Here is a 19,740-nt window from a genome sequence, read left to right on the forward strand (position 1 = left end):
AATCTTGTTTTCATTTCCCATCTTTAAAATTTTCCTCTAGCTATCTAATTTGTTGCCTCCTACTTTCTTTCCTGGCTATATTTTTCAGTTTGATTCTACTTAAATCAGCACCAGATTGTGAATCTGACAGCCTTTTCATTTTCTCTTATCATTTGATGTTTTACCACAATTTTCTATTGTACTGTACTATTAGATCACTTACTACAAATTTAGAAGCTTCCATACTGAGATTGCCATATTTAAAAAATGGAAATCCCGAACGCTACTAAATAACGCTTAAAATGAAAAGAAGTGTTGTATACTAATTTACTTTCTTCCATTAGATAGCGTTGTTCAAGTATTATGTAATCACATGTTTTAGTCATTTTAGTAGACCTCCTCCCTAGTTAAGCAAACGTAAACAGACGATTTACCCCTTCCCCTGGTAAGCAATTTCTTTCCCTTTTTTTTTTTTAAATTTCTTAGTGTTTGTTGTTTCGTGGCTTTCAAAGTCTGTTTTAGCTCATTAAAGGTATAGTGTTTCCTTCCACACGTTTTGTTTGTTCGTGTTGCAGGCCTGTATCCACGAATGGTCCAGGGGAGCCGCCCTCTAAAATTTTCACGGTAGGCTTGCAAATGAACTGGTTGTGTCACCTCCCCAACTTCTACCGGGCCTGCCTACATTTTTGGACTGGTTATGAGCCTGTCGTGTTGTATCTTTTTTTTTTTTTTTTTTTTTTTTTTTTTTTTTTTTTTTTTTTAAGAATGGCTAATTTATTGGCAGTATGTTCTTAAACATTTTCGCATTGTTGCCTGTTCAGTTTTATTAATTAAAACAATATATTTTTCTTAATTGGTCAGCAGAAAATTACCAAAAATATCGGTCAGGGATTATTAATTAAATTATTTCAGAAGGAAGATGCAGATTGAAATCGAGTACTAAAGATAACAATAAGATTGAGCAGTAAAACCTTTTACCCCTGGCCCAATGAAATGAATGCATCATTCAATGTCAAAGTAGTTAAATCGTGAACTGAATTAAATTCGTGTTTTATGTATTGATTTTTTTTTTCGTTTTGAATTGCCAGACTCAGAAGTTGAAGAGAATAATTATAATCCTGTCAAAAAAGCAAACTATAATATTCCCTTCCTTTCTTCTTCCCTGAAATCCGGGACATTTAAGCGTCCCGAGAAATATTTTCGGTACGTCAGGACGCAGATCTCGATTCCGTGACGGTCCTGGATTTTCCGGGACGAATGGCAACCCTATTCCATGCGCAAAGAGTATTAGGTAACGTAATTACTCTTCGCCTTGACATTGCAATGTGCTTTCAATACTATTCATTAATTGTAGTCTTTCTTTACCTCTATTGTTTTACTTCCATCATACCACGGCACTCAGAAATCAATTCCCTTTGAGAAGACAACCTTCATATTAGTAAAAACAAAATGTAATACTACCTAGTCTAGCCATAAATTCTGTCACACACTTTTTTGTGAATATATGAAATACGGTTTGAGATTTTTCAATTTTCTTTTAATATGTTATATCCACATACATTCTTTACAATTGGCACCTATCAAACTTCAAAATGTCCACCATTGGTACGCACACAGACTTTGAGTCTCTTGGGCTAGTCATCTATTGCAGTACGGAGAGTATCAATCGGAAAATCCGCCACTGCTGCCACCAAGGAACGCTTTAAACTTTCAAGTGAAGGGTGTCTTTTCTTGCAGATTATGTCTTCTAACACTGTCCACAGTTTGTAGTCCAGAGGGTTTAAATCGGGGCTACCAGAAGGCCACTCAGCACTGGAGATGACCTCCAACCACTGTTGTGTCATCTTTGCCTTATGAGCTGGTGCAGAATTCTGTTGGAAGGTCCAGTGATCATTGTTAAACATGGTGTCACTCAAGTCCTTCACAATAGACTCCAGAACAGTTTCCACATATACCCTGGCACTTGTTTTTACACCTTGCTCACAAAAGTGAAGTTTGGTGTGGCCTTCATAGCTCACCCCCACCAAACCATGATTGAGGAGGGGTGGTAACCCCTCTGAACCTAAGGAACTCTTTCACGAGCTTCTTGAGAGCTTGCCGCATATATCCTATCATTTTTCGGTTAAAGCTCTCTTCAATGGTAAACATTTTCTCGTCTGTAAACAGAATTTGCCGATGTCCATTGTTGGCGTACCGCTGTAGGAGCTATCTTGCTTTATTTCCTCTGTTGCTTCAGCTGTGATGCCAAGAAATGCCCCGTGCTCCGCCGATAAGCTCTGACATTCAGGTCTTCAGAAAGTAACCTGGGCATTGATCTTGGGGCCATATTGAGCTCCCGTGCCATGATCTGCCTCCGGAGTGGATTTCGCCGCACACGAGCAGCCACTGCTTTAACAGCTGCCACTATTCTCACACTGCGAGGACGACCATCCCTTGGCCGGTCACGTACACTGCCGGTCTCAGTAAACCGCTGGATTGTCCGGTAAACAAATCTTTTGCTGATTTTCAGACGTTTCAGCAGTTGGAAAATCTCACTGCGTGAATTTCCACCCTTATGCAAGGCAATCACTGCAACTCTACTTTCGTACTCACCCCACTCCATGCTTAAGCGAGGCAGATCCACTCCACCCGTTCTCTTTCCCTGTTCGACACACACTGACCAGGGCTGACCACCTTGCCACCTGCATAACAAGTTCTACAGTCAAAGCCAAAAGTTTGTGACAGTATTTATGGCTAGACTAGGTAGTAAGTAATTGTTATTTCTATTTCTTTATTTCTTCCATATAAGCAGCGGTAACATTCAAATTGGTTAACAATCAGTTCTATTGTTAGTATATTGTTGACTTATATTATAGTACTTTGATAATCTAATACACGATATAGGAATAATAATAGACTCCAGTAGCGTCCTTTACATAGGGTTAATCGGATAACCACCCTGGTCCCGCGCATGGAAGGGCCTCAAGCTTCAGAGTACTACTCTTGATTTATTAAAAGATACTTGTAAACAGAAGATTGTGCGTCATTGAACAAAATTCTAAAGTTTAGAAAATCTCAGAATAATCAAACCGATTCAGTTCTATAAGTAGCCCATCTCCAGGACCGCTACATATGCATCATGAATAAAAATGTTGCTTTCATCTACGAGGTGCACACCAAAATTACATGCCGTTTCGTTCTAATTTCGAAGAACAAGGAAATACAGGGAGCTAACTTGTTTCTGTTTCTCAACAAACTCCCGCTCTTTATTGATACACGGTTGCCATTGCTTCGTTCATTTTGTGTAGCATCAGGCATAATCATCTTTGGGGGGAGGGGGGGTCATATACTGGAAAATACCTTTTCCTAGGGATGATCTACTGGCAAAATGGCGTGCACGAAGAGAATCCTTGGGGTTTGGGAACAACTAGAAGTCACTCGGAGCTAAATCTGAGTAGGGTGGGTGTGGCATGCATGGGTGCATTGCACATATGGATGATGAGCTTGTCATTTGCAATTGGTGGTCGTTTCTCGGTCAATTTTGGCAAAAATTCTGTATCCAAAAATTCTACTAAACTCGCCCATAATTGCCTCACTGTGTTCCGAAAGGTCATACAGTATCACTACCTGGGAACCCCAGAAGATAACATACAGCACATTCTTATTAGGTACCACCTCACGACTTTGTTCGGGAACGGTGGTGAAATTGTTTCCACTGCATCGACTGCCGTTTTGTTTCTGAGTTGAATAATGGATCTGTGATGTAAACTTCAGAAGGAAACCGCATGTACTTTTGATGTGCGTCTCGTAAGAGCTGTGTATTGGTGAGTCTCGTTGCCCTTCCATTCATCCTGTAGATCTGTACCTCTGAGCAAAGTACTGTACCTCATTAATACTCATTCTTTAACTACGAGGAAACTTCGAAGTCTAGCTAGTGCATTCAACTGCCGGAAGAATCTGTACCATTCAAGGGGAGATGTCAAAATTATTTCAACTTTTAAGTGCTAAGCAACGAATTTGTAGTGTAAGCTTTCCTGTATTTCTTGGCTAATATCATTGGAGAAATCTTTTGTGTATTATTTTCTCAATTTTCATAAACTAAATTATTCTTAGTTGAGGCAGCCAGGTTTAGCTTTATGTTGTAATATTTTAGAGAGGTTATTAGCCACGGCTCAGATTCTAACTTCACATAACTTAGCATTCAGATGTCAGCGAAATTTGAGCCATGATTTTTTTTTTTTTTTTTAAACTTAGATAGATTTTAAATGACAAACAATAAAATTAATAGCTGCTATTCCAGAAAATAAAAATGAATTTATAAAACTCATGGGAAGAAAGAGCAAAAATTTAACAAAAGTGGAATAATACAAGTATTGCTATTTTTTAAATTATCACTTGTGTTGAGTATTTGTTGCAACATGCGATTTATTATTATTATTAAAAAAAAAAAAAACTGAAATGGAGAATTCTGTATTTGCCTGTCGATATTTTGACTTGCGATTTTCTGTCCTCGATACTTCTACTTTTGATATTGTCATGCAATCGGCGAAGGGCCTCACGGGTCTCCCCTTCCCTATGCCCCGTAAAGGCTAAGGCTGCCTATGATATACTCTTAATGTATAGTTATAAAAAATATCAGGGGTTTCATATCGCTTTTTGGGGGTGGGGGTGCAACACAAAATTGGCGTTTCTGACAGGACAGTAAAACACATGTTAAAAGAAAGGAACTGAGTTTGCAAATCGGAAGAGCATTAATAAGATGCTGTAGAAAATGTCATGTTTCAGCTGAAAATATCTTAATTGTCTCTTTAAAAACTGTGAAAACTAAAAGTATCTACTAGATTTTCAAAAACAGTACTGGAGATTTTTTCGTAAGTACTATATCTAGAGGTGGAGATATAATTTTAAGAACCTGCCTTACTAAAAATAATACAAAATTTACCATTTTTCTTTTGCTTGTTTTTCATAAGTGAAATAAGATGATGAAATGCAACTTACCACGATCATAGATAATGTTATTCTACAACAAAAAATATGAACCTGAAGGAGTTTCAGTGTTGCCATTCATATTAATTACAGTGTTGCCAGAATAACAACACCTCTAAAATCTAAGTTAAGGGAGCGAATAGAACAACGAACTCAACTGCATTTGATTACATATCATGTTGTTTTAGTTTCTTGTGAAATACTTGTTAAATAACATTATTATTTAGTTTTAATAACTGTATGTTAAAATTATTTTGTTTATTACGAACTAAATACAACTATTATTTAAATAGTAGTTCACAGTAAACCAAAACAACATGATACGTAATTCTCTGACTGAACTTAGATTTTAGGGGTGTTGTTATTCTGGCAACACTGTAATTTCTATGGATGGCAACACTCAAACTCCTTCAGGTTCATAATTTTTGTTGTAGAATAACATTATCTATGATTGTGGTAAGTTACATTTCATTATCTCATTTCACTCATGAATAAACAAGCAAAAGGAAAATGATAAATTTTGTATTATTTTTAGTGAGTCACTCTTATGAACCAATACCGGGAGCCTGAAAAATTGTAATCGGTTCAGGCGAACCGGCTGAATGATTCCACTGAATATATATATATATATATATATATATATATATATATATGTACACTCATGTCCAAAATGATTGTTGCATATCTATAACTGTCTTTTTGTAAGAATATAGTTTGATAATGATTGTGCAGGATACTTTTAATACTGATACTATATGTATAATCGGGAAATGTATATTTGTGTTAAATTCTATAGGAAAAGAATTATAAATAGGAAAAGTAGAATGAGTAAAACAAAATGTTGTTAAATGGACAAGAAATTTTATTTTCGTTTTATTCTTATTTACTGCTCTTTTGACATGAAATTTTCCACGTACATGTCTTTGCCGATTATACACATACTAACATTATAAGAAATACCGGGCAAATTCGTTATCAAATTGTATTCCTACAACAACATATTTATAGACATGCGACAATAATTTTGGACATGTGTACTTTCAGTCTTACCGCCCTTTCACATTATCCGGCGATTTGCCGGATCCGTTCCCAGCGAATTGCCGGCGAAGGTAGAAAGACATTGCAAGCAATGAAGCTCTTCACATATGTGCGGCGGTCGCCGGACATTTATCCGACGAGCAAATCAGCCGGATCTCCCTGCTAGAATCCGGCGCGGCAGATCGCCGTGTTTAGCCAAGCGGGACATTACAAGCAATAAAGCTCTTCACATATACGCGGCAAGGCCGCTATTTTGCTCAAGTTTATCGATTGTGGAAACAGTTTAGAAACATCTCCTTCAAGTTACCACTTCTCTAAAAAAAAAAAAAAAAAAAAAAAAAAAAAAAAAAAAAAAAAAATGGGTGAACCCATATGGTCTCTGACTTTTTTTCTGTATCTTAACAGGGCGAGTAGAAGACACTTTTGCATCTGTGAATTGTAACCACCACAATACGACAAGAGTCACAAGGTTTTGTTTCTTCCGTTGCACAGCAACCCTGCTCAGATATTTTTCATCCACGGCAAAACGTCGGATAATATGAAAGTGTACACTTTTCATCCGGCAAACTGCCGGAAACGGATCCGGCAAAGCGCCGGATAATGTGAAAAAAGCCTTAATCAATTAGCTGCTCAAAACATGTTTGTATGATGTGTGGAAGGGTGCGTCCTCCCCTTTTAGAGACGCCCGTGAGTAAATTCATCAAAAGCTTTTTTAAAAAACTTTTTTGGGGCGGGCGAATGGATTTGCACTGATATCAATCGTAAAAAATGTTCCTATTCGCGAACGGAATTGAAAAACGGATAAAGTTCGTAACCCGAAATAAAGTTTCAGATGGTACTTATCTGCTTTCAGCGTTCTATAGTGTTGTACATTGATAATAGTAGTACTTAAGACAAATAATAAGTTGGAAGCTTGATTTGCGAAATTATCAATGATAATGCAGCTCATAAAATGTGATAATACGGCGTCAATGAGCAAAGGTTCCATAAATATGTATTTTGCAGCCTTTTTTAAAGGCATGGTGAGATAGTATAAATTCTGAATTAATTTTAAGGTGTTTGTTCTACTTTGTATTATTAGCAAACAAAAGAAGCAAACAAAGAAGATGGATTTTATGCAAAAAATATTAGCTAAAATACCTGTCCCGTTCGTTAACACGTAGTATTTATGAAAAGATATTGAAACTTAGACGACACTGAGATTGATCACGAGACGAGACATCCTTTCGACACCTTTCCGAGACGGTATGGCCTCAACTCTTTGTCTCGCATGCAATTCTAAACAAAATATGTGATTTGTGGCTCGAGAAAGCCTATTGATACGATTTCGAATTCACTTTCGATCCTTTCTCTTCCAAAACCACCACTAAATGATCATTCCAGAAGGTAATATCCAGCGCTCTCTCCCCCCTTCTGAAAATTTCAGTCTCTCCTCGCTTTATGGAAAGCATTAAACAGTCAAAGATAGAGGATCACTCGAAAGAAGCCAATGTCACCTGTGACCAGTGTGAAATAGTGCTGTTAAATTCGAATAATTACTCGCACGGCCATTCGGATAACGAATAATTATTCGAATTGCTATTCACAAATAATAATTGTTGAGACAACGCTGTGCGAACCTGAACCTTCTCCATGCCATCTGTTAGCGACCATTGGAACTAAGTCCAGGGTAGCGACGAACACGTGGTCAGGGCGTCGCCTCACTCTGCCTCTGAAGCTTTCTGGACATGTGGGGCCGTCACGTCTTTATTCACGTGACTCCCCAGTATGCCTCACAACGCTGGATGAATGTCAAAAAATTGGGGTGCACCGGAATCGAAACCGAGACCACGCGGACATGAGCCCAACGCTCTAACCACTAAACTGCGCCGAAGGATGATAAAACTTAAATGGAGCAGAATTTTGTTTTGGTTATGTATCCAGTAGCGACGCTAGGCTCGTAATACAGTGTGTCCGTAAAGTTGCGCAACCCAAAGTTTGATTACGTATATCTTTTGAACCAAGAATGATAATAACATGAGACTTTAAACAAATATAAGCGTATTCTATGTAGATATTTTCAAGATCACGACCAATGTTGGAATTTAAAACTTTTTTTATGTAGTGACCAAACAGAGTACCGAAAGTGCAAAATAAAAAATGTATAAAATGAAGAAAACCAATGTTCAGTTGCAGAAAACTGATTTCCTGCGAGTGATTCCCTATATACAGATGGTGATCAGAAAAATGGAAACACCTGAACGAAATTGCAACTTACATATTAATATGGTGTCGGGCCACCTTTCGCCTTCAGAACAGCCTTGATGCGGCGTGGGATGGAGGCATAGAGGTGGTGAATGGTAGCAAGTGAAATTTTACACCATTCCTCGTGCAGGGAATCGGCCAGTTCTGTGAGAGACGATGGAGATGGAAATCGTCGCCGGAGTCGTGTTTCCAAGATGGACCACAGATGTTCAATTATGTTGAGATCTGGGGATTGGGCGGGCCAGGGGAGGTGTTGAACTTCATCCCGATGTTCCTCAAACCACGCTGCAACAACGCCAGCTGTGTGAATGGGTGCATTATCATCCTGGAAGATGGCGTCATTGTCCGGGAACAAATCCGGAGCATAGGATGCAAGTGGTCTCCTAAAATTGCGACATAATCGTTGGCAGTGATTCGTCCGCTAAGTGTGACCACAGGACCCAATGAAAACCATGATATGGCGGCACACAGCATCACCGAGCCGCCGCCATGTTTCACAGTTGAGCGGAGACACTGCAGATCATAAGCTTTTTGGGCGTTCTCCACACATAAACACGGCCCGTGGTTGGGAATAGGGTGAAGGATGACTCATCCGACCATATCACACGTTTCCAGTCCTCAACAGTCCAAGTTGCATGGTCGCGGCACCATTTGCGGCGTGCGAAAGCGTTATAGTCTCTGATGAGCTGTTTGGCCCGTGCAACACGATCCCGTAAGTTCATGTCATGTAATTCGCGGCGGACTGTGATTGTCGAAACAGGGTGGGGGAGGTGCTGATTGAGTTCCTCCGTCACTTGCTCCGCAGTGGCACGACGGTTCTGCGTGACAATGCGCTTTAATACCCGGCGTGACCTGTCACTCATGATTTTCTTCCGCCCACTGTTCCGCTTCCCCGATGTGGTTTTCCCGTGTGTTGTGTAGGCCGTCATCACCTTCGACACTGTCCCACGCGACACACCTAACACAGTACCCACTACCGTCACACTCACTCCACATAACCGCGCACCAACAATTTGCCCTCTTTGAAAATGTGAGAAGTCTCCCATTTTACACTACCTCCGTCTGCTGCAGCCATTGGACACTGCTGTTCCACTGCGCCTGACGTAGTATGGAGACCGACCTAACACACCACCACCAGCGGTCCGGCGCTGCGGGCCCCACGACACCACTGCCAACTCAGACATCTGACGTGTTTCCAACTACAGGTGTTTCCATTTTTCTGATCATCATCTGTATATGTGCAGTATGCATCAACATTTATCCATTGGTGGGAAAATGTGACAGTTGATGCAATGCTGCCATGCAAAAAGACTTTTTAATGCAAGTCCGTATTTTTTTTTTTTTTTTTGCAAAAACGCGGCCCCTGGCAAAACTGTTGTAAAATTACTGCAACAGATATATTTTATGTTAATGATAAGCAATGAGAATGTGCACATAATTGATAAACTGAGTTTTTATTCAAAAATTTGCGATAAAAAAATACCCACCTGGCAGCTGCCATTAAAACTCAGTTTCTCTTGTGTGCAAATCTTCATTGCTTATCATTAATTAACCTAAAACATGCCTGTTGCAGTAATTTTACAACAACAGTGTTGCCAGGGACCGCGTTTCTGCCAAAAAACATCCATTTTACGGACTTTCATTAAAGTCTTTTTACATAGCAACACTGCATCAACTTTGTCACGTTTTCGCACCAATATATAAATGTTGTTGCATATTGCACATATACACACGAATTCACCCGCAGGAAATCAGTTTTCTGCAACTGAATATTGATTTTCTTTATTTTGTACATTTTTTTTTTTTTTTATTTTACACTCTCGGTACTTTCGTCACTATATAAAAACGTTACAAATTCCAACATCGGTCATAATCTTGAAAATCTCTCATGGAATACGCTTACATTTGTTTAAAGTCTCATGTCTTTATTGTTCTTTGTTCAAAAGATATATGTAATCAAACTTTGGGTTGTGCAACTTTACGGACACACTGTAGGAGGGGAGGCAACCACACTTGATTTGTTTCGAATATTATTATTATCGGTTTACATACTATTATTCAGTAGCGGATCGTAGTCTGTACAACCACCGGTTTGCAATGTTGCAATATCAAAGGTATGTAGGTACGCGCAAGTGTTCCCCTCCCCCAGCATTCTTGAGTCTTATCCAAAAAATATTCAGGAAATATGAAGAGGAAAGTCTTTTAAGCTCTATTTGTATATTATTGATTAAATTATTTCTCTAATATTAATTTAATATATAAGCTATTTCCTTTTTCTCAAACAACCACTATCAATGCACGTTTATACATTATTTATATACAAAACCTCTACACTCATGTTATTGAACACGAGATAAATCGAATATATAGTATGTGCTGTAAACCATGAATGATGGCGTTAATCCGAAAAGAAGAAAAAAAAAAGCAAGAAAATTGAATGCACGCAAGAAAATTAAACAAAATTATTTAATTATATAAACTATGCATTATTTTAGAATGGAAGGTCTTTCTTCGATCTTTCGGGCTTCAAATTTTTCTATGAGTTTATTGAAATCTGAAGTGCTGCTCGCCAAGTTTCTCTAAATAGAAAGCATCGTTACCGCAAATATTTTCCGCTTTATTTTCTTTAGGGTCCAGAAACACCTCTCTTCTCCGACAATATGCATTTTGTTAGCATTTCTTTGTATAAATATACGGAACAAAAATTCCATTTTCAGGAACCACGTATTTTTTGTGTGGAAAGAAGCATGAAATCTAAGATATTTTCCTTTGAAAATGAAAAAAAAAAAAGTTTAACATTCCAACAAATTAGGCTAAAGAAGACAGATGAGTATTGGAAGTGAATAATTTGATATTAATTTATGCTCTCCATCAGAAATCGAACACGGAATCATGTGCACGAAAGACACAGAGCTAGGAATTAGACCAGTAGTAAGACATTTTCTTCTTGGAGACTCGATTGACCCCGCCCCTTCCAGAATAGGATTTTTTAAAAAATAAATCTTATCCCAAGAATTTTCACCTTTGTATTATAAATGTTAAATAAAATCTGTTGACTTCGAACGACCGCCCCCCAAACTTTCAGCCTGGATCCGTCCCTGCTACCACCAGACTTATATTTGGTCTTAGCGAGTTTATGTTTTGTGAATAACTTCTTTCTTCCACGCGTCTGTATCTTCCTCACCCTATCAATTGAGTCAAGCGCTGCTAAGCGGAGGAATTCGTAACTATTACAGAGCTGACCAGTTGCGGGAGAAAATGCAACCGCAAGGGACCAATACGGGAAGATAGGAGCGTTGCAAGAATAAATCCACTTCCCCATGTTAAGAGATAGGAGCTCGCTGCCATATGCTCAATGTTATTGCTTCCAGTGGCAACGTTCGCTGCCACTGGAAAGGTAAATCTCTCTCTTTCTTTCCGTTTTTTAATTTATTTTTTTTAGAAATGCATCAATACTGTTTTGCGCTCAAGAGTAAAGGTTTATTTTTTACTGATACACTACTTTAACACTTAAAAATATTTTAGTATTAAAAAAAATCCGGTTGCACAACCATGCAGCATATAGTACCAGCCGCCACTGCTATTATTATTATTTTTCACCGGTTGTACATAAAAAAGTGGGGGCGAAGGGGGGCGAGAAAAAAATATTAGGGTAGCGGTTGCTCCTCCGTAGCGCCGCCACTGTATTTATAACAATTATTTTACAATATTTAAATTACTAATACCAAAGAAAATGCTAATGCAAACCGTATTATAGACTACAAATATATTACTAAAATAAATACATAATACTGCGCTTATTGATTGCAAAATCTATTTGATTCGATAACGTTTTTGACCTTTATCAACCATGTTTATAAAATAAATGAATAAACAATATATTTAGTAATTTGTAAGTAATTAATATGTTGAAATTAAATGTAAAACAATATGCGAGTGACATTTGGTGGGATATTGAACATCTCTTTTCAGCATCCAACCTATGTGAGACATCTACGGCCAGCAACGTAAATACGCTAGCTGTCACCCGGGGCAAGAATTCGACTTAGCGCCCCCCTGATCAACAAAGCCAAAATGCTCCCTCAAATATTTGACCAATTTTGTGCCCTCCCAACCCGCGCCCGGGGCTCAAGCTCAGTTTGCCTCCCCCTAGTTACGTCACTGTCTACGCTTTGAGAAATCCAACGCACATGAGCCGAAAATATGAGCGTTAACCATAATAGTGTTTTACATTACAAAAATAATATTTACTATATTTTATTTACAAATGTAAACCAGTACGTAGATAAGTTACTTTGTGCATTAGAAATGCGAATGTTATAATCTATAATAGCTCTTAATTCATAATACAATTATGGACACTTTTCAATACAACCTATAGTGACTAACGTTAGACAGATTTCACTGTAAATATTTTATGGTGGGGGACAATTTATAGGGAGAAATGCGTCATAGTGCTTATGGGCTGTGATGATTTTAGATTTTCCCCAGCGGATCATTTGAATAAATATGGGGTAAAAGTTGTACTCCAAAAATATCGGTAATCCAGGTTGAGCCCGATCAGGGAAATTCTCCGCGGGAGGGGTAGCTCTGGTAATTTCGTAGCTCATGTAATTTTTGCATCCCGGGCTACCCGGGTTCGATTACGGACGGGAGGTTATGCGTTCGGATCCTACGTTAAGCTATAAGTCCACGTCTTATATAGTCTCAATTCTTAATGGGACGCTGAACTCAAAATCAAATCAACCACCACTCTCTGAAGTCATCACTCCTTATAAGGATTGTCCACTACAGTGTGGCTGCAATATAGAGCTTGGCTTCAAGTTGTTTTAAAAAGGGCAAACTGCATGGATATCTTTCTTCTGCTCTGTTGAAGAACACGTGTGACCAAACCAAGGGCTGCCACCTTAGCATTTGTTGACAGTAGTCTACTGTTCTTATTGACCCATAAGTAGCTGATAAGAAACATGATTTCATCGTCCTATCTGATGAAATACAGTCAACTCTTTCGTCAGATTTGTGTGCATCTAAAGAAGTTAATTTAATCTGTTAACTGTAGGAACAGGAAGTATAAGAGGGGGGGGGGGGGCGGATATTGTCTTCAGTAGTGTCAAATATTTTATTATTAATGTTTGTTTAACTTATATTTTAAGTAATACGAGGACAATTTTTCGGGTATCTATTTTTTTTTTTTTTCAATTCAGTGAACTCCCTTCATTCTTCCTAATACTTTTAGCTGATTATTTGTTGCATCCTTTATTTACATGCAACGGTATCTCTCTACAAGGGTGTTCCCTTTCCAGTGATACTAAACTACTTCCTCGGAGAAGTTCTTAGGTCAGGGTTCATACGCCACAAAACATTCCACTATAAACTGACGAAGTAATCATTAGTATTGCGTAATATGACATGTTAATCAAGTGACAGCAAAATTTAATGGTTTCAAATTACGTCACATTGGGGTCACGGTATTTGAACTTACGACGTCAAATGTACCACTGCAGGTCAACCAATATCTGCTACGTATTACCAAGTAAAACATACTGCTGCAATTCGAAATGCTCGCGTTAGAATAATGTCAGCCTTTTTTTTAAAAAAAAAAAAAAAAAAACACATTTTAGTTTCGAGTCTCTATGGGCTCCAGGGATTAGCAGTTCTTATTCGTAGCTCGTCACTAATTCATTTCAATAATTAGACCTCTTGACCTTGTATTATACGAAATATGCTTAGAGGAAAAATCACAGGTTGAAGTACTTGCAGATACGAATACCGTCTTATATTTATTATTATTATTATTATTATTATTATTATTATTATTATTATTATTATTATTATTATTATTATTATTATTAATTGTAAACCATGAGAAAAACATGACTAAAAAGATCAATTAATCATTAGAAGCATATAATCGTGTAACAATTACATGTAAGAAACTATAAATTTTGACTATATTTTTGAGAATGTTTATGCATGTGTAGCTAAGTGTGTATTTTTAGTGACGAACTCATTATAAACAACACATGTTAAGAAATAAACTAACCAGAACTTTTCAGATAGAACGGGCTGCGTAACTATAGATAATTTTAGAATTGCTTAATACTAGGCTAACTATAATAGAAATAAGCTAAATATTTAAACATTTAAATCTACCTGTTACTTTTAGAGATCTCCTAACATTATGTTACATCCAAAATAGACAGTTAAAAGTTTTTCTAGTTATACTTTACCTTATTGCATATTTTGCTTGGTTTTGACCAGATAATGGTCTCTCTTGCGATATTTGTAATTTTGTATAGATCATTTTATTGCAATGCTGGATGCAGGACTCAGAATACAGAATGCAGAATGATTTTTTACTTGCAAATTTGGTTGTTTTATATAAACTATCGTCCTTGTTTGCCTTAATTATTTTTTTTTTTTACTTTGCTAAAAGCCAATATAAAAATTTACAAAATTTTAGGGAAGTTTTAATTATATTTTTTTAAAAAATATTGTTATTTAGTGATGTAAAAATAAATATTTTTGAACTTGCCCTGAGGTTCATTGCCCTGAATTTACCCTGAAGTTTGCTTTTATTTTATTTTATTTTTTTGTGATTTTATTTGAATTGTTAATTACTACTTATAAGCATTGTTATTTGATTGCAGGTGAATTTTGATTATTTTGCTTCTGCTTCCAACGATTTTTTGATTACAAATACTGTCCTTATAATTTTTAAAAATAATGTTATGCACCTATTCAACAGTAAAGATATTACAAAATCTTTGTTCTATTTCCACCCACTAAACTTCCATTATAATTTTTATGAATAAAAATTATAATTTTTTTAGTTCATGGTTTCATTACATTACCCCACAAACTGGAAAAAAATTCCCGAACAGTACCTTTAGTGTATGTCATTAGTTTTTTAATGAAATTGAACAAATGATAGCAATTTTTTGTCCCAAGAGACAATATTTTGTTAATGAAACAATTGACTTACAAAGGTAGTATAGTGGATATTTTTGTAACAATATAATTATTTAATTGTGAACAATTAAGAGTATTAAGTTTAAAACTAGACATAGTAGGTTAGCTTAACTGTATAATAAATAATTTTAGAATTAATTAATGCTAAGCTAATTACAACAGATATAAGCTAAATATTCAAACATTTAAATCTGCCTGTTACTTTTAAAAACCTTCTGATATTATGTTACATGCAAAATAAACAGTTAAAATTCTTTTGTAGTTATACTTTACCTTATTGCATATTTTGCTTGGTTTTAACCAAATAATGGTCTCTCTTGCAATATTTATAATTTTATATAAGTAATTTTATTTCAATGCTAAATGCAGAACCCAAAATGCACATTTTTAACTTGCAAACTTTTTTATATAAACTATTGTCCTTGTTTGCCTTAATTATTTTTTTTACTTTGCCAAAAGCCAGTGTTGGGCAAAATCAATTGAAATCAATTGCAATTGATCAATCAATTGAAAGTAATTGCTCTGAAAATCAATTGCAATTGATTTCAATTTGTAATTGACAATTAATTTCAATTGCAATTGAATTCAATCATAAAATTTGCAATTAAATTTTCGTCAATTGTTAATTGTTAATTGGTCACCAGGCAATTGAAACTTTTAATTGTTAATTGTCAATTGCAAAGGGTGCAATTGAAACATTCAATTGTTAATTGCAATTGACAATTGAAACTTGTAATTGTTAATTGCAATTGAAATCAGCAATTAAAACTGAAGATAAGAAGATGTGTGTGTATTGTGTTGTCCACTTGTTACTGTTTTACATATTTCAAATAAGGTACTTATATCTTTAAAACTCGACTCGAAGCAGACATCTTTGAGTTCGACTCGAGATCTCGGCTCGAAAAATTTCCCCCAACTCGACTCGAATTCGGATCGAGTTTCCAGTCGAGTCGAGCTAATTCGAGCTAAATCCTTTGTGTAGTTCCAAGTACTACTATCTTCAAGTATCCTACATAGACAATATAATTATCAATGATACTACTACTACTACTATAACTAATTATTATTATAACACCGTGTACCTGTATAAACATGGAATAAAGGCGGTTTGTATCGGAATACTAAAAATTAGTTAACTGTCGATCTCGGTAGTCAAGAAATCTTCAGGAGGCAAGGACATCGGTCACGAGGTTCTTGGTTTGAGTTCAGGAGGAGCAAGTATTCGGGCTCGAGCCAAAAATTGTTAGAAGTTATGGGACTCCAGCCAAATATGCTTAAAACTGCTCGACCCGGGTTTAGGGTTGTCAACGACTCAAGCGGCTCGCTCACAGCTCATTCACTTATCGAGCCGAACCGAGAAGTGAGCCGAGCCAACAGCATCCAACCGAGCCAGCTCGAGCCGAAGGCTCACACGAGCCGAACCGAACCGATCTGATTGCTTACCCCAACCGAGCCGGTTCGACCCATTGGCTCAGTTAAGCTAACTCGAACCCAGCCTAAGGACTCGTTTCAACGGAGCTGGTTCGAGCCATTGGCTTTAATCGAGCCGAGTCGATAACTCGTCTTTACCGAGCCGGTTCAAGCCATTGGCTCAATTGAGCCCAGTCGATGGGTAATCCCAACCAAGCCAGCTCACTATTCCGGTTGGGCTTCTACTTTGGCTAAAAAATTGGACCGTGCAGTTCTCAGCCTTGATGGTAAGAACTATAAAAAATGATATGAAATCTTTAGTTTTACGTCCCACGCATATGCCGGTTAGGCTAAAGGAGACGGTGATGATGGGAAATGAATGAAATGAAGAAAGTGGGAGGAAACGGGAGAACCCCGAGAAAATCCGCGAGCACGGTGTTTGTCCACCACAAAGTCCAAACTGCGCGAGCTGGGATCGAACCAGGGACCTCAAGCACCGGAGGTGAACGTTCTACCACTGACCCACCGCGCCCCCTGGTAAGAACTACAGTATATACTTATATTGGTGCTCACGGCGTCATTAACTTGTTCCACCACCAACGAATTTCGAGGTACTTTGTTTTGCATCTTTTGTGCGTGATTTGTGTCGCTTTGTGCGCCTATTCCACATTTTGTGCATCACCGGAAGTGGGTCAAAATGGGCCTACAAATATGGCGGAACATTATTGCTCTTCCGCTACCAATGAATTTCGAGGTCGTTTCCTTCACATCGGTTTGCGCCGTTTTGTGCGTCTACTTCCGTTTTGTGCGTCATGGGAAGTGGGTTAAAATGAGTCCCCAAGCTGGGACGAAAATGACCAAGTGTTCTGCCACTATTAAATCTCGAGGTCGTTAATTTCACATCGCGTACCCTTTTGTGCGTCTATTTCGACGTTTTATGCGTCACTGGAAGACGGTCAAAATGGGCCTCAAAGGTGGGACGAAATTGACCCACTGCTCCGCCACTACCGAATTTTGAGGTTCTTCCTTTCGCATCGACTAGTGAATGTTTCGTGCCGTTTCGTGCCCTTATTTCCACGTTTTGTGCGTCACCGGAAGTGGGTCAAAATGGGCTTCCAAGATGGGACGAAAATGACCAAGAGTTCCGCTACTATCGAATTTCGAGGTCGTTAATTTCACACCGCGTACTCTTTTGTGCGCCTATTTCGACGTTTTGTGCGTCACTGGAAGACGGTCAAAATGGGCCTCGAATGTGGGACGAAAATGACCCACTGCTCCGCCACTACCAAATTTCGTGGTTCTTCCTTTCGCATCGACTAGTGAATGTTTCGTGCCCTTATTTCCACGTTTTGCGCGTCACCAGAAGTGTGTCAAAATGGGCTTCCAAAGTGTGACCAAAATGACCCACTTCTCCGTCACTACCGAATTTCGAGGTCCTTCCTTTCGCATTGACTAGTGCCTGTTTTGTTACGTTTTGTGCCCCTATTTCCACGTTTTGTTCGTCACCAGAAGTGTGTCAAGATGAGCCTCCAAGGTGTGACGAAAATGATCCACTGTTCCGACACTATCGAATTTCTAGATCGTTACTTTCGCATCGTTTAGTGCCTTTTTTAAAAAAAAAAAAAAAAAAAAAAAAAAGTTTTCTGCGCCTATTTCTCGTCTTGTGCATCACCCGAGGTGAGTTGAACGGGGCTTTAAAGTGGGAGTTAAATGACTCACTGTTCCGCCACTATCGAATTTCGGGGTTGGTTCTTTCGCATCGTTTAGTGTGTATTTTGTACCGTTCTGTTCGCCTACTTCCACGTTTTGAGCATCACCAGAAATGCGTCAAAATGGTCCATCAATGCGTGAGGAAATAGAGCCATTGTTCCGCCACTATCGAATTTTGAGGTCGTTTCTTTCGCATCGTATAGTGCCTGCTTTGTACTGTTTTGTGCTCCTATTTCCACTTCAGTGCGACAACGAAATGGGTCAAAATGGCCTACAAGTATAGCGGAATAACTTAATGCTGTTCCGTCACCATCGAATGTCGAGGTCGCTTTCTTCACATTTTTTATGCATGATTTGTGTCGCTTTGTGCATCAGTGGAACTGGGTCAAAATGGACCTTGAAAGTGGAATGAATATGTCTTTTTCTGCCATATTTGTAGGTCGTCTTTGACCCAGGGGTGGACTGGCTATGTAAAAAGGGCGCGGTCACATACTCTGGGAGGGCGCCGTCCATCCGAGGCTTTCGCTGGTATGGAATACCCCCTCCTAATAAAAGAAAGTGCCGGGGGGCTTCCCCCGGAAAATTAGTACACAAAAAACAACAAAAGATTAAGTAGCTATTGCAGTTAATCACGATAGAATTATACAAATTCAATGTTTTCATAAACAAACAAAGAGACTTTGAGTACTAAATACGAGGCGTGTTTTTAAAGTAAGGTCCGTTTTGCTGTAGACATTAGTGGTTCGCGCGCATACCACAACGTGCGTGTGCGTCGTGTACCGGCATGCCTCGGGAACAACTCTGCTCAGTTTCAGCTCTGTAGCTGACCTGTACGGTTGTGTTCTGTGCTTTCACTATGTTTAAGACTATCAAGTCGACCGCCGCGTGTGAGGTTCGCTAGTGATACGGTTTTTGTCAGCAAGTAACCTATCTGCTGCAGAAATTCATCGACAGAATTGCGAAGTGTACGGTGATACTGTTATGAGTGCAAGCAAAGTGCGTAAGTGGGTACGAGAATTCAAAAATGGCTGTGACAATGTCCATGATGAGGACCGCTCCGGTCGCTCTTCTTCGATTACAGACGATTTGGTGGCTTCAGTTGAAGCGAGGGTCCGTCAGAACAGGCGGTTCACAATAACAGGTCTCTCAAACGAATTTCCTGACGTGTCGAGATCAGTGCTTTACAAAATTGTTTCTGAGCACCTAAAGTTTAGGAAACTGTGCTCCCGTTGGGTCCCGAAGCTCCTAAAGAGGACCACAAAAACCAAAGATTTGAGTGTGCCATGAAGTTTTCGACTCGTTATCACGAAGAAGGTGACGGCTTCTTGAGTCAGATCGTAACTGGAGACAAAACATGTGTTTCGCATATCACGCCCGAATCGAAGCAACAGAGCATGGAATGGAGACACACACACTCGCCTG

At 38.3% G+C, this 19,740-nt stretch overlaps 2 protein-coding genes across 3 annotated transcripts in view; one reads left to right on the plus strand and one right to left on the minus strand.

The window, feature by feature from the left end:
* Nucleotides 1–19,740, plus strand: part of LOC145681070 (amidophosphoribosyltransferase-like) — a 172,264-nt gene that overhangs the window by 97,504 nt on the left and 55,020 nt on the right. The gene's annotated exons all lie outside the window — the stretch shown is intronic.
* Nucleotides 2,195–2,581, minus strand: LOC145682223 (uncharacterized). The gene has a single exon (XM_081753806.1). It carries the CDS (start codon nt 2,579–2,581, stop codon nt 2,195–2,197), a length of 387 nt encoding a protein of 128 aa, XP_081609932.1.

This window comes from Thermobia domestica, chromosome 3 (genome assembly GCF_964235325.1).
Source record: "Thermobia domestica chromosome 3, izTheDome1.hap1.1, whole genome shotgun sequence".
NCBI lineage: Eukaryota > Metazoa > Arthropoda > Insecta > Zygentoma > Lepismatidae > Thermobia > Thermobia domestica.